This window comes from Falco punctatus (assembly GCF_963210335.1).
Source record: "Falco punctatus genome assembly, chromosome: 6".
Lineage (NCBI taxonomy): Eukaryota > Metazoa > Chordata > Aves > Falconiformes > Falconidae > Falco > Falco punctatus.
This window is the reverse complement of record NC_137585.1, coordinates 12,621,636-12,639,415: the sequence shown is the minus strand read 5'-3', so window position 1 is coordinate 12,639,415 and position 17,780 is coordinate 12,621,636. Positions and strand designations below refer to the sequence as shown.

Here is a 17,780-nt window from a genome sequence, read left to right as displayed (position 1 = left end):
TGAGAGAATAAAATGTTGAGTGTTGATGAAAAGTAAACCTACTCCATCATGTCTGATGAAGTTGCTGTCCTAGTTTTGTTTTCATTTCTGTCTACAAATGTTTCAGAGAGGTTTAACTTTCTCAAATTCATAAGATGCTTCTGACTTACATCTTGGTTTCTATCTTGTTCTTGTGTTTTGGCAAGAACTTGGTGTCACCAATTGTAGCTTCCAATAGGCATGGGGGCCATCCAAAATAGTTTCCATTTCCCACTGAGGTACATTTCTTAGAAGAACTTTTCCAATACAAATAGCTGGCATTTATTACTTTTTAATTGCTTGGTGTGATACTTGCTTACATTTGCTATTTTAATGTCTTTTCCTGTCTGTAAACTGAGAGTTCCAAAGAGCACATGCATGCAGTCACTGAATTCAGTTTACATAGCTTGACGGATGTTTTGGGAAAAGCAGATTGTGTGTATGTGCTGTTTGTCACAGATGGTGTCCCAGCAAGAAAAAACTTGTGCTAATGCTGAAGGAAAATGAAAGTAACTGAAATAGCAAAAAAAACCCCCAAAAACATAAAAAACCAAAAAAACCCACCCCAAACAACAAGACGTTAGAGTTTAACATTTTTTCCAGCAGCTTTGGGCAAAGTGGTCAGTATGGCATATGTATACTTGAGCTCAGAAAAGGTTCTCAAGTTTTGCTGTGCAGGCAACAAACAATGGGCAAGAGAAAATTCTCTGTACAATTTTGTTCCTCTGGATATTTCCAGTGTCTGAGTTTTAAGTCAAATACCGTTTTTTGGTAAGCTTTTTGTGAAGCCTGGTCAAGTGAGTAGGTAAGGATCTTAATTCCATGTTAAAAAAAAAAAAAAAAAAAGTATATTGCTAGTCTTTGAGATTGTAAAGAAAAATCTTCATGGATGAAAGGGTTCTGAAACTTTAAAAAAGGCAAGGTAGGCAAAACATGGACATTTCACCCCTAATAATTTCAGTGGGTAATTTTTTTATTCAGGTTTGTTTTGGAGGACCAGTGAATTTTTAGAGCTCTGGTTTTGACAGCATGGTTCTAGTGAAAATAATTTGAGTCCTATGCCCATATGCGTGTGTAGATCTCAACTCCTTCCCCTTCTGGCTTACATAAATGAGGAGGGGGTTAATTTTTCACAGCTTAGAATTGTTTATGGAGGAGAAGAAACAGGACTTGTTTTACACAGCATATTGCTGAAAGCCAGGCTGATGTACATTTAGAGTCTGTGTTTTAAGTTCTATCATGGAGGGCTGAGCTGTATGGCAAACTGTTCTTTGCACTGCTATAAATCCTAAACGTCCATAAATTTTCGATCCGTACCCTTCCCACTTTCAGCCTTCACTAGACTATTACATTGCTGAAATCCCTTTAGCAGCCTAAGATGCTGACTTAGTTTTTCATTACCCCTAATAAAGCTTTTCTTCTGGGTTTGTACTGCTGCTTTTTGGCTTGCAGCTGAATTAGTTACATGAACCATCATATTAACTCTGATCTTTCCCTTGCCTTGTAGGACTCCTCAGTGGGCAGACCTCCCCGACTAACACCAAACTAGAGAAGCTGGACCCCCAGCAGGTGCTGCAGCTGTGTCTCCGGTACCAAGATCATCTTCATCAGTGCGCGGAAGCAGTTGCCTTTGATCAGAATGCGCTTGTGAAGCGGATCAAGGAGGTACTGCCTGCAGCATGCCTGCTTCTGGTGGGGAGGGGCTCGGGGCATCGGCTGGGCCACCTTCTGCTATGAACGCTCACTGGAGATGGCCATGGCTCACTTGAAACTGTCCGCTTCAAAGTAAACCCTGTAGAGAAACATTGTGGGTGTGCACTTAAAGCAAAGTTTCCTGGCTTTCATTGTGGTTGCTGTTAGGTGGTGTGTTTATGGGTTAGTGCCTTACAATTCCTGGCCGTAAACAGTGACCGTTTGTCTGGTATGGCAAGTACTGCAAGTAACTGTTGAAGAAGTAAAAGGTGACTGGAATTTTTAAAGGTAACGCTCCTTATTTAGATCTGTATAGCATATATTTTGTTATGCTTCATGGTTAGGCTCTAATTTAAGGAAAGAAATGGATACCTTAACATCTTGTTTGCTGAAGGTAGTATTCCATTTATTTATTTCTTCCACAGATTTGTTAGAGGTAGACTTCTTTTCGAAGTCCATAACATGCTGTCTCTTCTTTGATCCATATGGCAAAAAGGTCTTCCGGTACTGCTGTTTTTACCACTAAACCATTATTTGAAAAATCACTGATCATCTTAAATATTCACTGAAACTGTTGGGAAGGAAATTAATTCCTGGGATGAGCATCCTGCAATTAGATTATCTTTCTCATGTGTGACTACTGATGGAAGTGGTAGGATTGCTGACATTTTTTTTAAGTCAAGACAGACTGGCATGAGAGAGGCTGCTGTTGAGGAGTGTTTTCTCACATACTCCCAGATGTGTAGAAGAACTGGTGAATGCTGCATATGTCAATAGTCCGTGAGACCAAATACCTCTCAGTGTCAAAAGAAAAATTTTTGAACAGGTGGTTAATTTTTATTCGTGCAGTATAAACAATGACCTTGATTTGTTGTTGCTCTATTGGCTTAGAGTTAAGAAAATCCCACATGACAAACTGGATAATAAATTTGATTCATGGGCTGTTTTGAGAAGCTGCTGTCATCATCGAGTTGTAAGTCCAAAATAACGTGGGAGCCGTTAAAAAGGCCTTTTTACTTTGGTGTATCAAGATCTGAGGCCAGCTATTACACAAGATGTAAAGATATTTGCAGATGTTGGTGACTCAGATCACACAATCTCAGAAATGGGATTTAATTACCAGCCTAATGACAGTGTACAGCTTTAATCCAAGCAGATTGTAATTCTTTTGGCTGTTAAAGTGTGAGAGGGAATATCGACATGATTTAAAGTCGTGGTAGGCGCCACCATTGCAATCTATATTACTTGGATTTGCCTTCCGTAGGGCGAGTGGCAGAGTCCCTTTCAAATTAGCTGTGGTGATGTTTTCATCCAGTTTTATAAGGCTTATGATTTTCTTTTTTAATGTAAAATAAATAAAACAATGACTGATGTTGTCACTAGCTTCTTTATCACAGACTCCTCTCTGACAAAGTCTAGGAGAAATGGGTGACTCTGTAACTTGGGCAACTGACAAGTCAGTTGGGTTGTTGATTTTTTTGGTCCACAATACTTAATTAACTTCACATGCTTTCAATCCTTCTGCCAGATCTGGTGGGTTTTTACTGTTCCTTTTCCTAATAATTTTAAAATGTTTTTCTTGCATTGGCTGTTCTGCGTGTGTGTTCTGGAGGGGCCGGGTGGGACCTACTCAGCTTAAATCATTCTTTCCAAATTGTTTGGGCTCTCTTTGGTGCACTAAATTGAACCGCTGTTGACAGTTGTTGACAGCAAGGGGTGCAGCTCAGCTAGAGCAGGGTATGTCTCTCCTTGCAAGTGCAGACAAAGGAAATCACATTTGGCTGCACCCATTTGTCAGCAATGATTTAGTTTTGCCATGTAGACAAAGCTAACTGTTGGTAAAGAGTAAAAATGGAAGGGAAAATGAAGTGTACTGTGGAAAGCCTTATGTGTGCGTGAGCTGACAGTAAATTCCTTTACCTTTATTTTAGTAGTTGTATTTTCCTTTCTTTAACAATGTAAGTGTTGAAGTATGTTTCTTCTGATAACATACTTATGAAGTGACTGATGGTTTTAACTTTCATAGAAAACGCTGGTGAGCTTCAGTCCCCAATTTCCTACCATTTGTCTGAGGTATGTTCACTTTTCAGACTGCCACTGACTGTACTTGGTGTAGTAATAGTCCTGCTGTATAGTGTGCTACAGTCATACTGGCTGCAGCCAAGATATTTTATGTCTTTCTGTGACAAAATGTCCCAGGGCAAATTATCTTTTGCTCATTGTCTGTGTGGCCAGAAAAAAGTTTCCTGGTTTCTGGCAAAACTCAAAAGTACTGTTGTAAATGTTTTGGTCCTTGATAACTCACAGTTGACTGTGGTGGTTTGTAAATCAGTGCACAATTTAAATTAAAATGGTTCTTAATAAGAAAGAGAGTAAGTTAAGGAAAACAAAAAACTTTGCATGACTAAGTTATTGCAGATCTGAGCAGACCCATCTGTGCGTTCCCTTACTTTGGGGACCAAAATGGTCAAGCTTTGTTCTCCATCCCATTTCACAGTTTAGCCGGAATGTCTTTATGGTGTGCTGTCTGGATCAGTATCTGCTCCTAAAGGTAGAACCTGTGCAGCTTCCAGCTTGCTGTTCATTCTCTAGGCGAAATAAATTTACCCGAGTGTTTCTTTGAAGGGAAAAGAATTGAAGCTGTGATTGAGGGTAGGTGACTCAACTGCCCCTCTTCAGCAGTTACACTTACTCGTACCTGAACTGTTGGTTTTGGAATGGACTTATTTTTATGACAATAGGTTTTGCCTTTGTTTGCCAAAAAAATAAAAAAAAAAAGGACGTGCTTGCATCTTCTTAGGGAAAAATAACCACTATGCATTAAATGTTATGTTTCATATTAATTTTTGGCAGCTGACTCACCATCTGTTGCAATACTACATTAATTCCAGGACAACTGAAATATTTAGGATTCCTTTTAATTTTTTTTTCTTATCAGTTTGAAAAACAACAGAACAGCAGTTTGGGATTTATGTATGTGTTAATTCAGGGTTATGGCATCTCACAAAATTTGACAGTTTTCAAGCAAATAGCCTGTGTGCAGCATTTTCTGAGTAATTTGTCTGTGCCTTGGTATTTTGTAGGATGAAAATTTTTAGCTTACTGGATGAATCACCGCATTATTGACTTCTGGGGGCATTCTGTTCAGATGGGCCTGGGAACGGAATCTAGTTTGTCTGCTGATGGTATGTTGGACCCATGTGAGCTTGTTATATGTATATGCTAGGAAAAAGGTGCATTTTTAAAACCCAGTAGACAACGTTTATAAAATGCTGAGATATAAAAGGCAATTATAGCTAGTTAACAGGTTAAACTGATCTTACTTGCACCTTGGAGCTTTTGCCACAGAGCTTTTAATAATGGGGACAGAGGTGGCAACATGCCTTATGGAGAATGTGATATATCAAGCTAAAAATCACAGGAGTAAACCATGACTTGGTGAGCAGGGATAAAACAGTCTCAGTCTGCCTGCTTTGGGGTGTTACATGTTTAAATAAATAAATAAATAAATTGCAGTATCTATCAGCGTGAGGTCAAAAGAGCTCAATTGTGGTGGTTTCTCTTTGTTTCTGTGGTGGGTTTAGGATCCTACCTGTAGACAGGAGTGCAGGAAGGGGCCTGGGAAGCAGGACCACAAGTAACAATCAGTTAGCTGAAAGGAACGTGCTCGAGCTTGTGGGCCACAAGCCCTGGTGATAAGGGACATGAGAAATTACTGAAGGGTATAGAAACAGGGACTAAGTATGAAGCTGAGACTATACAAGGAATAAGGCGGTCGGTTTGTCAGCTTGCTCAAGGACGTGGTGCAAGAGCTGCAGACATTGTTGTCTTTAACTATTGCTGAATTGCTAAATATCTAGCGTGAGATCTTCGTGCGAGTTGCCACATAGTTATAGAATATGCAAGTTTTTGGACCAATCAGAATAAGATGTAACAATTGCTTGTGTGTATATAATCATGCTATTAGGCTAATTAAAGTGACATTTGCTTGCATCAAGCTGCGTCCCGTTTCTCAGTCACAGCACAGGAGGTTTTAACTTGCTGCATCCCATATCTGTCTCTGTCATGACAGTGCTATAGATCTCGGTGATACCTAGTTTGCAGTTTGGGGCAGCTCCAGCTGCTCTTTGGTTCATGAGAGCTGCATGTGTTCTCTTCACCACAAATGTCCACCTCAGTTTTGTGATCTGTAAAATGGGAGATTTCTGCCAAGATTAGTTTGAAGGCAAACATTGACCAGTGCTAAATACTAGGTAAGATTTGGGTGAAAGAAGGAAATGAAGCAAAGGGAGGGATACTTTATATTAAATCCTTATCAGTGGAGGATATCTGCTTTGGGTGGCAGGGAGAGAATGTGGAGAGTAATTTCATAGGGGATGATGAATAACAGTGAATGGGAAACAGGGAAGTAGTATAGCTAGAAGTTGGGCAACAGCTAAATTTTCAGAAAGCACCCCTGATTTTGTGTGCTTCCAAAATTTTCTGGTTTCAGTGCCTTAAAGATTATTTTTCATGTACAAGGTGCTAAGCTTTCAAAAATCGCATTTTTCAAAATGTCTGAAGCTGAGTATCCAAGAATTTCTAGTCACACTTGAAAATTTAGGCCTAGCTTCTTTCTGTGAAAGCAAAAGGGAAGCTGAAAGCCATCTAAGCTCCTTTCAAAGAAGCTTTGAATGAAAAGATCTTCAGCATTTCTTATTAGACTTCCAATACTGGCAAAAGGGATGTGCTACTCAAAAGGCAAATGTCATTCCTAGACAGACTGCTTAAAATGTATTTGAAAGTGGATTATTGGAAGGACTCCTATGCTTTGCCTTAAAAACAAACATCGATGCAATGTTACCGGTAGCTTTTATGCTGTAGGAACTCCAGACAATAGTTTTGAAAACCGAACACTTTTTACAATACAAAATGAAATTGAAAATACCTCAGTCTAAGCTGGTGCACGCCTATGGGGGAAGCCCCCCCAATATGTTCAGACATAACAAACATTAATTTTGTGTTCTTAACTGTTCTTAATAGTTAAACAACTTTTGTCCAGGCAGGCATTAATACCAGTAATTGGTTTGCTATATAGCAAATTACAGTACATGGCTTTTTTCATACCTGTAAATTCCGCTATGGGAATAGCTCATTATTTTGAACAAATATTCCAGAAGATGTGTATGGTTTTCTTTTTTTATTTGTTTGTTTTGTGTTCTTTCTTTACCAGCTTGCTGCAGAAAGTAATTGTAATGGGCTTCTCTAGTATGTAGTTAAGATGTCTAGAAATAAATCCCTTACTATTTGGCAAGTAAATAACATTTGAAGCCACACATACACCGCATAGCGTCTCCCAATATCTTTCAGCTGTTTAAAATTATGCATAGGAGTTAAATCATTATTTTCTGTAAGCAGCAAGTTTAGTGCATTTGACAGACTAACAAGAAAAGCGCTTTTAAACACAAGCTTTATATACAAGCACATTTTAGCTTATCCCATGCATTTAAGACTCATAAATTGTGATTCAGCCATTCCTGTCACCACGTGTGATGTAAAACATGCCCAGTAATTTGGGGATTTAGGAATTTCAGTTTATTTTTTGTGAATGTCTTGTGGTTTTTTGACCTTTATCACAACTACGTTGTTTCCATGACATTGAGATTTATTTTATCAAAGAGACCTGTTACCTAGTGGCAAAATGTGCTGGGGAATGTGGCCTGCAGAGGTCATCAACACGGGTTTGTTCCACCCTGAGGGAAGGGTGGGTTTGCTATGGTAGAGGCTGTGGCTTTGAACCCCTCTCATTAGAAGAGAGAGGGCTGGCAGGGGTAGCAACACATTGTAAAGGTTTGACATTCCCTGGTGGAGATAAAAGGGCAAAGTACCTTGAAGGTGGTGGTAAAGGGAAAAGTCTAAGTGCAGGAAGCTGTTCCATCACCAGGAATGAATGAATCCTGGGCCAGAAACCTTGGAAGGACATTGCCTGGCTGGGGACTGGTTTGATGCAGTGCATCCAATTGCACCCATTAACCAGGGCTCAGGGTGTGTATCTGCTGCAAGCACACTTCGTTTCTACTGTGTGATGCACCACAGTCGCTTTTCTTAGCCCTGTCTCTCTCTGAGCAGAAAGATTTGGAGTGGTTGGGATTCGCCATGCTCCAGTCACAGTGTCCCAGTGTCCCTTCAGAGAATGGAGTTAAGGGGGAAGTTCTGTGGAGGTGGTTTTTGCTTGATCTTTGGTTTTGTTCAGTTGAGTACTCTGCTGAGCAAGACGTTTGTTGCCATTCCTGTTACTTATGGTTTCCCTGTAGGTGATACCAAAACTGAGTTTCTGAAACTTGTTTTCAGCAGACATTCAAGACTCAGTCATGAGAATGATGCACCTTCTGACTAAACTGAATTAGGCCAGCAAAACATGAATGGCCTTACCAAGTCCAAAGTGATTCTTCAACTTCAGGGCTTTGCTTCAAGGTCCATGTGCTCATATGGATCAGACCACTAACTTACCTTTCGTTCCGTTGAAAGGAAGGGCTCAGAGGATCAAAAGTAAGCCTGTTAAACCAAGGCTGGCAAAAGGAAAAAGAGAGATGCGCTTAGTTTTGACTCAGCATTTAAAGACTTTCCAGATGAGTCCGTGTTAACTTGCAAGCAAAATTGAACCTTTTGGTTCACAGATTTAAATTAGCAATGCCCCAAATCCAGAGAAAAAGGCCTGAGAATTCCTTGGAATGTAGTATTTCTGAAACGAGGAAGAACCTGTGTTGAAATCCCACTTGTATTTTTAAGGAGTTTAATGCCACACTGCCATGTTTTTCAGAAAAGCTAGGGAACGTAGTGTTCTGTGAAGTAATCGGTACCTTAAATATAGTCTTTGGCCTCTTGGAATTAGGAGATTGATGAGGACTGTGGCAATCTATCAGGCTCTTTATTTCTTCTCTCTTCTGTGATGAAGTGTTATGTATAAAGACTGGAATCTTAACTCAGCAGGCACCATCATGCAGAAATACACATGCAGCGTTGTTAAACTGGAAGGTACATTCATGTCTTTTAGTTATCTTGCTCATTTTTCTCCAGCCTGACATGCAAGTAGCTTGAATTCTCAAGTGGTGGGATGATGTCTTAACAAGTCAGCATCAAAATGGGAAAATGCTTTTGAAAAGTTTCACAATTGTTACTGTTAATACATAGCATTGATGTCTTGCTGTGTATGCCTGAGGCAGATGGCCAGTGCTCTGTTGTACATGAACTTTATGATGTGATCTAGCAGTTATTAAGGAAGAGGAAAGATTGCTTGCCCTTGTGATGGCCTGAAATCTGTTGCGTTAACATGCACTGCTTCATTTGGTGCCATAAAAAAGACCAGTCCCTTGCTCCTAGAATATACGTGAAATCAGTCCAAACATGTTCCCTTCTCCTGTGCTTTGGTTTCATATCACATTTTGAAAAAAGGTCTAAATTGTAATCCTTTCCACCACCAAATTTCCAAGGAAGACCAGAAAAATAAACAAGCACCTAGCAGTCAGAAGGGTTTGCATTACTATAGAATTTAGGTGTTTAAGAGACTAACGCTGAAGATCAGAAGTCTAGTATGCTAAGCCTTATATTAATGCTTTCATAAGGATTAGTGCATGGAGTTTATGAGTATTAGGTGCCAGAAGGAATGGAATTAATTTTCTTCTCACAGCTTGAATAAACTAAGACATTTGGTTTCTTTTTCTAGCCTTGTTTTCTACAGGTGGAAAAAAACCCCAAACAGCAGTAACCAACTCCCCCTCCCCCCAGTATTGTAGATCTTCAGTATCTTCTAATAGGAAAGTAGTATTGAAGTCCATTCCAGGGTTAGCAGACTTGATACTGAATTTGGGCATGAAACAGATCTGAGGTACAAAGCAAGCATCCCCCTGGATTGTGTGACACAAGGTAGTCCCACAAGAAACAGGAACATACTGAATTGTGTTGCACAAGGCTGAGAGGGGATCTTGTCTGACACGCTCTGTGCAGTTCTCATTGTGTTCAAGGGAGGTGAGTGTGTAGTACAACCGAAGGGCTGTAAGGATGCCTGGAGAGTGGAGAACCTTGGGGAGGAACCTGGAAAAACTTTACTTGTTTGACTTAGTCAAGTGAAGACCAAAAATGGTACGATTTCTCTTTCTAAATATGTCTGGGGTTAATGTAGATTGTGAATGGTCTTCTCCCTCCCTGCTGGGTTGTGTTGATACAAAAAAAGTCATTTTACAGACTTTTGTTCTTAACGGTTGCCTCCTATTTCAATGTTGAGTTGAAATTTTCAAGGTGTTTACCCCTTAGAGTTGGGGTGGAGGAGGTGTCAGGAATGTTAGCTGAAAGCTGTTCAGCAGTTTGATGTTCGTTTTAGATAGATTAACCAGTATTATTTGCAAATATTTGGAGTTGCATTGATGACTTAAAAGATGCAAAGGTGGTAGGCTGGGGGAGTGGGGTTGACCTTCTGTTAGCAGCCGTATAATTAGCATTTCGATAACAATCAGATGTCATCTCTGCAGAGATGACTTTGTGTTGAAAGTATTACAAAGCCTTAGTGCAAGTAATCTGTCAGTCTTGCTTTTTATGAAGGGCAGGGTTTCCTTAATGTTTCTGTACCATTGGGGCATGAATGTTTCTGTATGAGAACATTATTAGCTATTATTTCAACACTGCTCTAGAGGTATGAAACATATAATTTACTAGTAATTAATTTGTGTGGGCGTTGTTCCTGACTGGATGTGTCATCTACCTCTGGAAGCCTGGATAAAATGCTGAATTATAGTATGGTAGAACACCCTGTAATCAGGTGTATGAACTGTGCCAAACTGTGGTGTAGTGGACAAAAAGTATGATTTTTTTTTTTTTTTACCAGAAGAGAAAGTGAGGTATTTGAAGAGCAATTGCTGGTACTGGAAAACTATCTAAAAGATAACCCAAGTCAGATTAATTTCAGCTGAAAAAGGTGCTCAGATAGTTGTTCTAAAACAAATCAACATTACAGCAGTATATGGCAAGGAATTGATCAGAGTTTTTAAGGTCAGAAAGGATTCTGGAGTCATAGCCTTTCCATTTGCTTAATCCAGTCCATAGAATTTAATTCTTGATTATGCCTGACCTAAGCTACATGAGAACTGAAGATGAACTATTTACTTTTCCATTTTGAATTTTTCTGCCAGGTCATAGTGTAAATTTTCAAATGCCTTCTCTCTTTTGATCAGTTTGTTCTAAAGATCCATTTGTAGACATAAATGAGGAGAGAGAAATATTCAGCCTTCTGTGCAACTTGAAGGTATTGCGGCTCAATATGATAAAAATGAATGTTTAGAGTGGATTAAAGTTTCCACTACTCACTCACTGAACTTCTGTCAGGATCATTGGTGGTGGTATGTACACTTGTTACTGTATTTTTAACAATAGTCTATAGCCTCCGAAGAGCTTGCTATAGAAAGTACGTACCGTGCTCAAGATTTCATTGAGGCTTTTGTGAAGCTGGAGACTTACTACCAGATGTTGGGACCTCCTGAAAAGTGCTGGGACATTTGAACTTCAGCACTGTGGAAGCATGGTGGAGTCCGCCTTGAAAGTAGCTCTTCTGGGAATGAAGGAGTAGATCCTCCCCTTCTAATCATCGCTGGGATGTACTTGGCTCATTTAGCATTCTGTTTGAACGTGAAAGAGCTTATGTAGAGCTTTAAAAAGATCTTTCAGAATTTTTTCAAATTATCAATAGATAATATTGTTAGAGCTGACGTACTTTTTGAGTTTCCCTGGTGAGAAGTTGATTTGGATTTTCATAGGAGAACTATGGCTGTCTGGGAAAGGGCAAAAGCTTCATGTGGGCTGTCAGATGTCCAGAAATCCCTGACTCTTGACTGCTGGGTGTGTCTCACGCTTCAGCCTTCTTGCACGTGTACCATCTGCACAGCACATGAGAGGTAGGTCTGGCGCAACTAGATGTGCTGGACTGCCTGTGTAATTGTGGCAGGGTGCTTGAACCCATCTGTCTGCAATTGCCCAGACAAAAAGAAGCGAGACTCCTAGATAATCCTTTTGCCTCTTCACAGACTATAGGAAATGGTTAAAACTCAGCTCCTTTGCATTCCCTGAGAACAGATTTAAGAGCTTTTTCTTCGCAATTAGTCTTCTCTCCTAGAAAATGCTTTCTTCTAGTGTATCAAACCCTGACTGGCATGTGGCAAAGATGGCATCCCCTTTTGAAAAATTTTGAAAGACTTTCTGTAGAGCATCTGGAAGAGAAGACCTATAGCTGTCAGGTCCCAAGTGTGAAGCTGAAAATAGTATCATTAGATCAGATGCCTTGCAAATGTAATGATGCTGGCTATTTTAGATAACATATTTTTAGTCTGAATTGAGAACGTTGGTGTGTTCTCAGAAATATCGCATTAATGTTAGTGGCCATCCGTTTTCAAAATCTTATTTTTGATAGGAAAACCAACTGGCTTAAAGCTAATCATTCTGGCATGTTGAAAGCACAGAACTGAAATTTATGATTAAATAAAGAACATTTGCAGGTTCTGTTGTCCTATAATATTCAAGCTCTGGCTGGATATAGGAGTGTTCTGAATGAATAATATGGCAGCAGTGTATCAGGAAATGAGGGAATTGAAGGCTGTGTTTTGTAGCAAATTCTTAGGTAGCTGAAATAAGACTTGTGCAAGTTATCATTTAGGCAACAGATCACTCTGTAACAGATACAGATTTTTCTTCCTCCAGGAACAGCTAATTAAAGACAGGCTAGGAGTTTCTTCTTAATTTCTGTGGAGTTGTACTCCACAAAAGAGAGGTTTTGTGAGGATGTTGCACACACAGGCTCATTAATCCTATGTATTGTCTGGGTGTGGTTTTGTTATTTATTTTTCGTAAACTTTATCATTTAGGAAAGGTACAGAAGCATTTCTAATACTTTGACTGTAACACAACATTTCTTAGTCATGATAAATTTTAGAGATTACTTTTTAGATGGATGTAGATTGTTCTACGAAAGCAGCAATTGAAAGCTCCAAAAAACTGCTCTTACTAGTTGAAGTCAATGAAGTAGAAGTTGCTATAAAGTTTTCTTGATGACAGTTTAGAAAACTTACTGATAAAATCAGTTAATCATCACACACACCCCTGCCTAGGGTCTTCTTGTGCATTTAAAAGTCTGACACAACCGCAGCAAACACCGGGTTAGGGTCCAGGAACATGTGCAGTGGGGAGAGATGGTGCTTCTCTTTGCATGGTGGTCGTGCCTCTTCTGGGACTGTCAGACTGACAGGTCAGTCCAACAAGCTGATGGGGCAGAAGACCAAACCACTGAAGAAGGGGGAACCCAGGAAGACCAAACTTGTTTTCTTCTCCCCCACTGACGTAGATGCAGAACTGAGCCCGTGATCATGCAGCTAATTTGGAGGAGGAGGGTGGGACTGCTGCTTTGCAGCCTGAGGTTGCGTTGGCTTTTGTGTAATGTGAAACTGTGCCCTGAGTTTCACTTGCTTATGTTATGGTTTAGCTGTTTTGAGAGAGAAAGATGATAAGTAGCTGTGGTGTTGAGGGGAATATAAGTAAATAAAGTCCAGTAGAACAAGACTGTGATACGAGATGTGTCCAAGCTGGAGAGCGGGCTATAGCATCTACAGCACCAGATTCCAGATGGCTGCTGGTTGTTGGGCTTAGCTGTCTATCTTCTCCCACCTCTGTGAAGTGGGTCCCCGCTTTTTCAAGTGCTTGGAGGTCGACTGGTTCATTAGTGCTGGGCGAGAGTTAGGTATTGTTTTAATTGCAGCTTTAGGACTCTTTTTTTAGCAACAGTTAGTGATAGCAGTCATAACTTAAGCTTGGGGGACTGCCAGTTGGCAGAGGGATGCTGGTAGCTCTCAAGCAGGGAAGGCTCGAGCTGGAGCTGCGAGGGAAACGTGGGCTGCAAGAGGTCAGACTGTGTGGCAGCAGCAAACGTATCCTCTCCAATAACACAATATGCAGGAAAAGATTTACGTGAAGGTGGAAAAGCTAATTTCAAGAACGAACCCTCTTATTCTTCTGGATTCTGAATTCTTTTGTGCAACCCAAGGCCTCCCAAAGTAGTTAAGTCTTGATGTTGCAGGTGCAGCGGCCTATCTTATACTACCAGGTATCTACTATAGCTCTAAGGGACCACGTATGGATTTAGCTGTAGGTCTTTTGAAGTAAAGGCCCTGATGTACTTATTGATATTAATGTTACTAAATTTCTGTGTTAGAGCCAGTTAAAATGGTTACTCTTCGTTCTCTAACTTGACTGTGATCTGTGCGATGCTTAGACAGAATGACCCTTGGCAATTCTTTCCAGCAATGACAAATTACAGAGGGAGTAAAAGGAATATTTTGGCATGGGATTCAGTCTTGGATATGAAAAGCAAAACTTAAACACAAATTAAAATTGTTTACCTGGCAGTGGCGTTAGAGGAAGGGTACATGACAGATGCTGAAGAGAGGGACGTGGGATCCTTGGCTGGGTGACTCTTGTTTTTGCTACCCGGTAAGCTTATCAGTTACAAAGTGTGTGGAATGAGTGGGAGAAACAGAGGATGTTCCCATCATCAGGAAGTCATCACGATCTATTGTGCTAACTTTGCGTGACATTATCAAAGAGAGAGGGGAAGAGGAAAAAAAAAAAAAAAGCCATTCACTGAGCACATTTCTTTTCAAGCAGTACAGAAAGAGGAGCTGTCTTCAGTTTTAAGTGTGTTGATTGAAAAGTATTTTCACACCAGCACATCGTGACTAATATTGCATGCAGTCATGTTACCGCCTGTCACTTTCTGATGTGGTTTTTGTGCAGCTGTAGGAAGGAGTTCATTTAACTCCAGCCAGGCACCTGACAACGTGAAGGCAGAGGCCACTTGTGCTCGGAGCACAGTTCTAGCAAGTGAACTTTCTGGAATAAGGATTGCACCTTAACTGCTGTGTTTTTTGAGTGGCAGCCATAGAGGATGGGAGCTGGCAGCAAATCATTAGGGCAGAGGGACACAGGACAAGTGGGTGTCTATGTGAGCTCTTGAAGGCTGTTGCTGAGTGGGGGGGAACAAAACTGCTTGGCTCACTGGCATTTTAAGAAGGGAGTGGAGAAGCTGGAATGACACAGCATCCTCTTACGAGATATATTTGTTTTGTTATGGATGTCAGCCTCTCTAGAAACCTGATTCCAAGTTTAATGAACTTCTGATTGCGTTTGCTTGTTCTGCAACAAGGGGAAATGTGTCTAGCTACAATTTTCATTCTCAGTCATTGAACTAACAAGATGTGACCTCTGTTTCCAAGAGCTCAGGACATTTACATGTCCATAACAGAGGCATCATAACACCATGCCAGGTAAGAGGTATACATAGGGTACTGGTTTGTTTTCAGCATGGACTCTTGAAAAGAACTGGGCAGTGTCCAGTGCTGACCTCAGTCTTTTTATGGGCTAAATTAATGTCTTTATTCTTCTTGGCAGTGTGGGCCAAGAAGAATTTTAAAATGAATGCAAGAATTTGTGGTGTGTAAGATGTCTGAAAGTACCCTCAATTGTTTTTGTGTTCCATCAATGTGGTGTTACAAATAAGCCTGTATAATGTAGAGGAGAGGCTGCAAGCGCTTACTGGTTGACAATGTGAATGGTGCAGCAGGAGGGGCTGTGCTGGGGCCCTTTTAAGTGGGGGAATACCCATCTTGCACTGTTGTTGGAAGTAATTATGAATCTGTTTTCATTTGAAGAAAGAAAAGCTCAGTAGATGTCATTTCATGTTTAAAATGTGAAGCTGAGGCATAAATTAGTGTCCTGCTGCTTCTGATCCATGGAGGAGTCGTGAGCTTTGAAGCAGACACAGACCCAAATTCTGAACGTCACTGGCTGTACAAAAAAAGTACATTGTGCTGGAAGGTGAGTTTTAGGCTTGTCTGCTTGTATGATACTATACTCATAAAAGAAAAACTGAAAAAACTCTAGTGTCCTTTTCAATGTAGGAAGGGGAAAGAATCCTGTCCTCTACTGTGGACATGCCCAGCCTCAGGTTTGCTGCTTTAACAGGAGGAATTCTTTTTTGGAAGAAATAAGATGTGCATTGGGACCTTTCACCCCTTGACTGAGAACACATCTTTTTTCCTCAAAGACCAGGCTGGGCAGAACCTCTTGCTTTGACAAGAGCTAGGACCCCGACGTTGCATGCTGGGCTCTGTTCCTCTGCTTTTGTTCTGTTGCTTCTGAACAGGCTTCAGGTCCAGTCTTCTAACTCTCCAAACTCTTCTGTACCTGTAAGCTGAGGATGATGACAGCTTACTCAGTGGTGGAGTTTGAAGGAGAAATAGGAGGTGGTGAAGCCTCAGTGGTGGTGGAGTCATCAAGGGCCTGGTGGCAGCACACCTTTACATCTGTTGTGGCTTGTGGGTATGGGGTGGTGACCTGCCGATGGGGCAGTTGCCCGCAGCTGTAGTAGCCTGGCACGGTAGGAAGCTCGAAGCAAGCAGAGCAGAAACAGTGGCTCAGATAAACACTTTCAGATGGTCGTGGGGCAGTGGGAGTGCTGCTGGCTCTGCGGTGTCTCTCTGGGCTTTCCCAGAGAGCTTCTCAGCCAGGGATGGGCAAGAAGGTTGAGACCTGAGTGTTTTCCAGAAGAGAATGTGGCAGGGCCTCGTGTTATTGAGGTGTGAATTGCTGGGAACTGCTCAGAGAAGGCAAATTCACTCATCTGACCCTGGGGAGTGTCTTGAAAATCACAGACTGCCTTGGCTGCAGGCAAGGGGAGCAGACTCTGCCTAAGCTCCCCTTCTCCAGATGCTTTTTATTGCTACTGTATGGAATTAAGTAGTTGGGAATTAAGCAGATTCTCATGGGCATTCCGTGTTCACTGCAGATTCCGAAAGGACAGTTTTAGTCTCTCTGGTGGCTCTGTAGGGCTGACCTCTGAGTCCTGCCACTGAAGGCTCCACGTGAGTGCCAGAGGAATGGGACTGCCTGCCAGGAGAGGTAAAAGCACAAGGTCTGGCACTGGAGGAGGTTGCTTGGAGCGGGGGGAGGCAGGAAGGATGTAAGTGTGTATTTAGGCCTGCTTCAAGAAAAGCTGCAAAGAGGCATTGGCATTTATATACAGGAGTTAACACATAGCTCTTTCTTTTTTTTTTTTCTTTTTTTTTCCAAGTTAAAAAGACCAGGTTCAGTCTGAGTGAAAATTGACCTTTCCTCACAGTTGCTCGGCTTCAGCCCTCCTTGCTGTGTTGCTGGCCGTGCAGCTGCTGTGGCCTCCTGCAGCAGGCAAACTGGAATGCTAGGTGTAGAGAAACCATAGGAAACGCTCACTTCCACCCTTTCTCTTATTTGTGAGGCAGCTTTTTTTATAGCCATTGTGAATGTGTCCAAAAGTAGCAAAGAGCTTGGAAGGCCACACTGCATTTCTTCTTCCTTTTGCGGGTCAGCTTCTCCCCAGGTTCCCCTCCAGTAAGTGGACATAACTGGTATTTACACAAGGATCCTAAAAGTCAACAGATGGAAATTATTGGAATGGAGAGAAAAGGGGGCCTTTGGGGTGTTTTTTTTCTTGGTGGTTTGTTTTGTTTTGTTTTGTTTGTTTTTTCCAGAGCTTGGTATATGTGAGCTTTGCCTCTTGCGTACCACTGTGAGGCCACGTGGAGAACCTGCCTGTTGAGGAGAACCTCAGCACCAGAGGAGGTTTCTGCCTGGGTCCCTGTGCTGCGCAGTTTAATGAGGCATGCTGGCTTTTGGCAGGTTTCCGACTGGCTGCCACTCCACGCCACTGTCTCTCATTAGGTAGGATGTTTTTAGGCGCTGGATTGAATTTACTTCCATCCACGCAGACCTGGTGGTGGTCTGCTTTTTACACACTCCAATTTACAGAGCTAGCGCCAAGCTACTAAATTAAGCTGGGGTTTTAATAGAAACCCCTGTGTAGGCTTAAATTGTTTCCACTCTATTTGGAGTTTCCTGCTCTGCTGGTTTTTATTTTGTCCCGTGCATGAAAGCGTGGAGAGAGGAATTCACAGGAAAGCACAGCAGCAAAGAGGAAGAATTCAGATTGAGACCACTAGAAAGTACAGACAACATAAAAGGTTAAT

At 41.3% G+C, this 17,780-nt stretch overlaps 2 protein-coding genes across 3 annotated transcripts in view; one reads left to right on the top strand and one right to left on the bottom strand.

Annotated features, from left to right (window-relative positions):
• Positions 1-17,780, bottom strand: part of MANSC1 (MANSC domain containing 1) — a 342,189-nt gene that overhangs the window by 79,758 nt on the left and 244,651 nt on the right. The gene's annotated exons all lie outside the window — the stretch shown is intronic.
• BORCS5 (BLOC-1 related complex subunit 5) overlaps positions 1-17,780 on the top strand; it is a 77,739-nt gene that overhangs the window by 54,069 nt on the left and 5,890 nt on the right. For both annotated transcript variants that reach the window (XM_080392459.1, XM_080392460.1), the window contains exon 3: positions 1,526-1,683. In XM_080392459.1, coding sequence (XP_080248585.1) covers positions 1,526-1,683 — 158 coding nt within the window. The remainder of the gene's footprint in view (positions 1-1,525; positions 1,684-17,780) is intronic.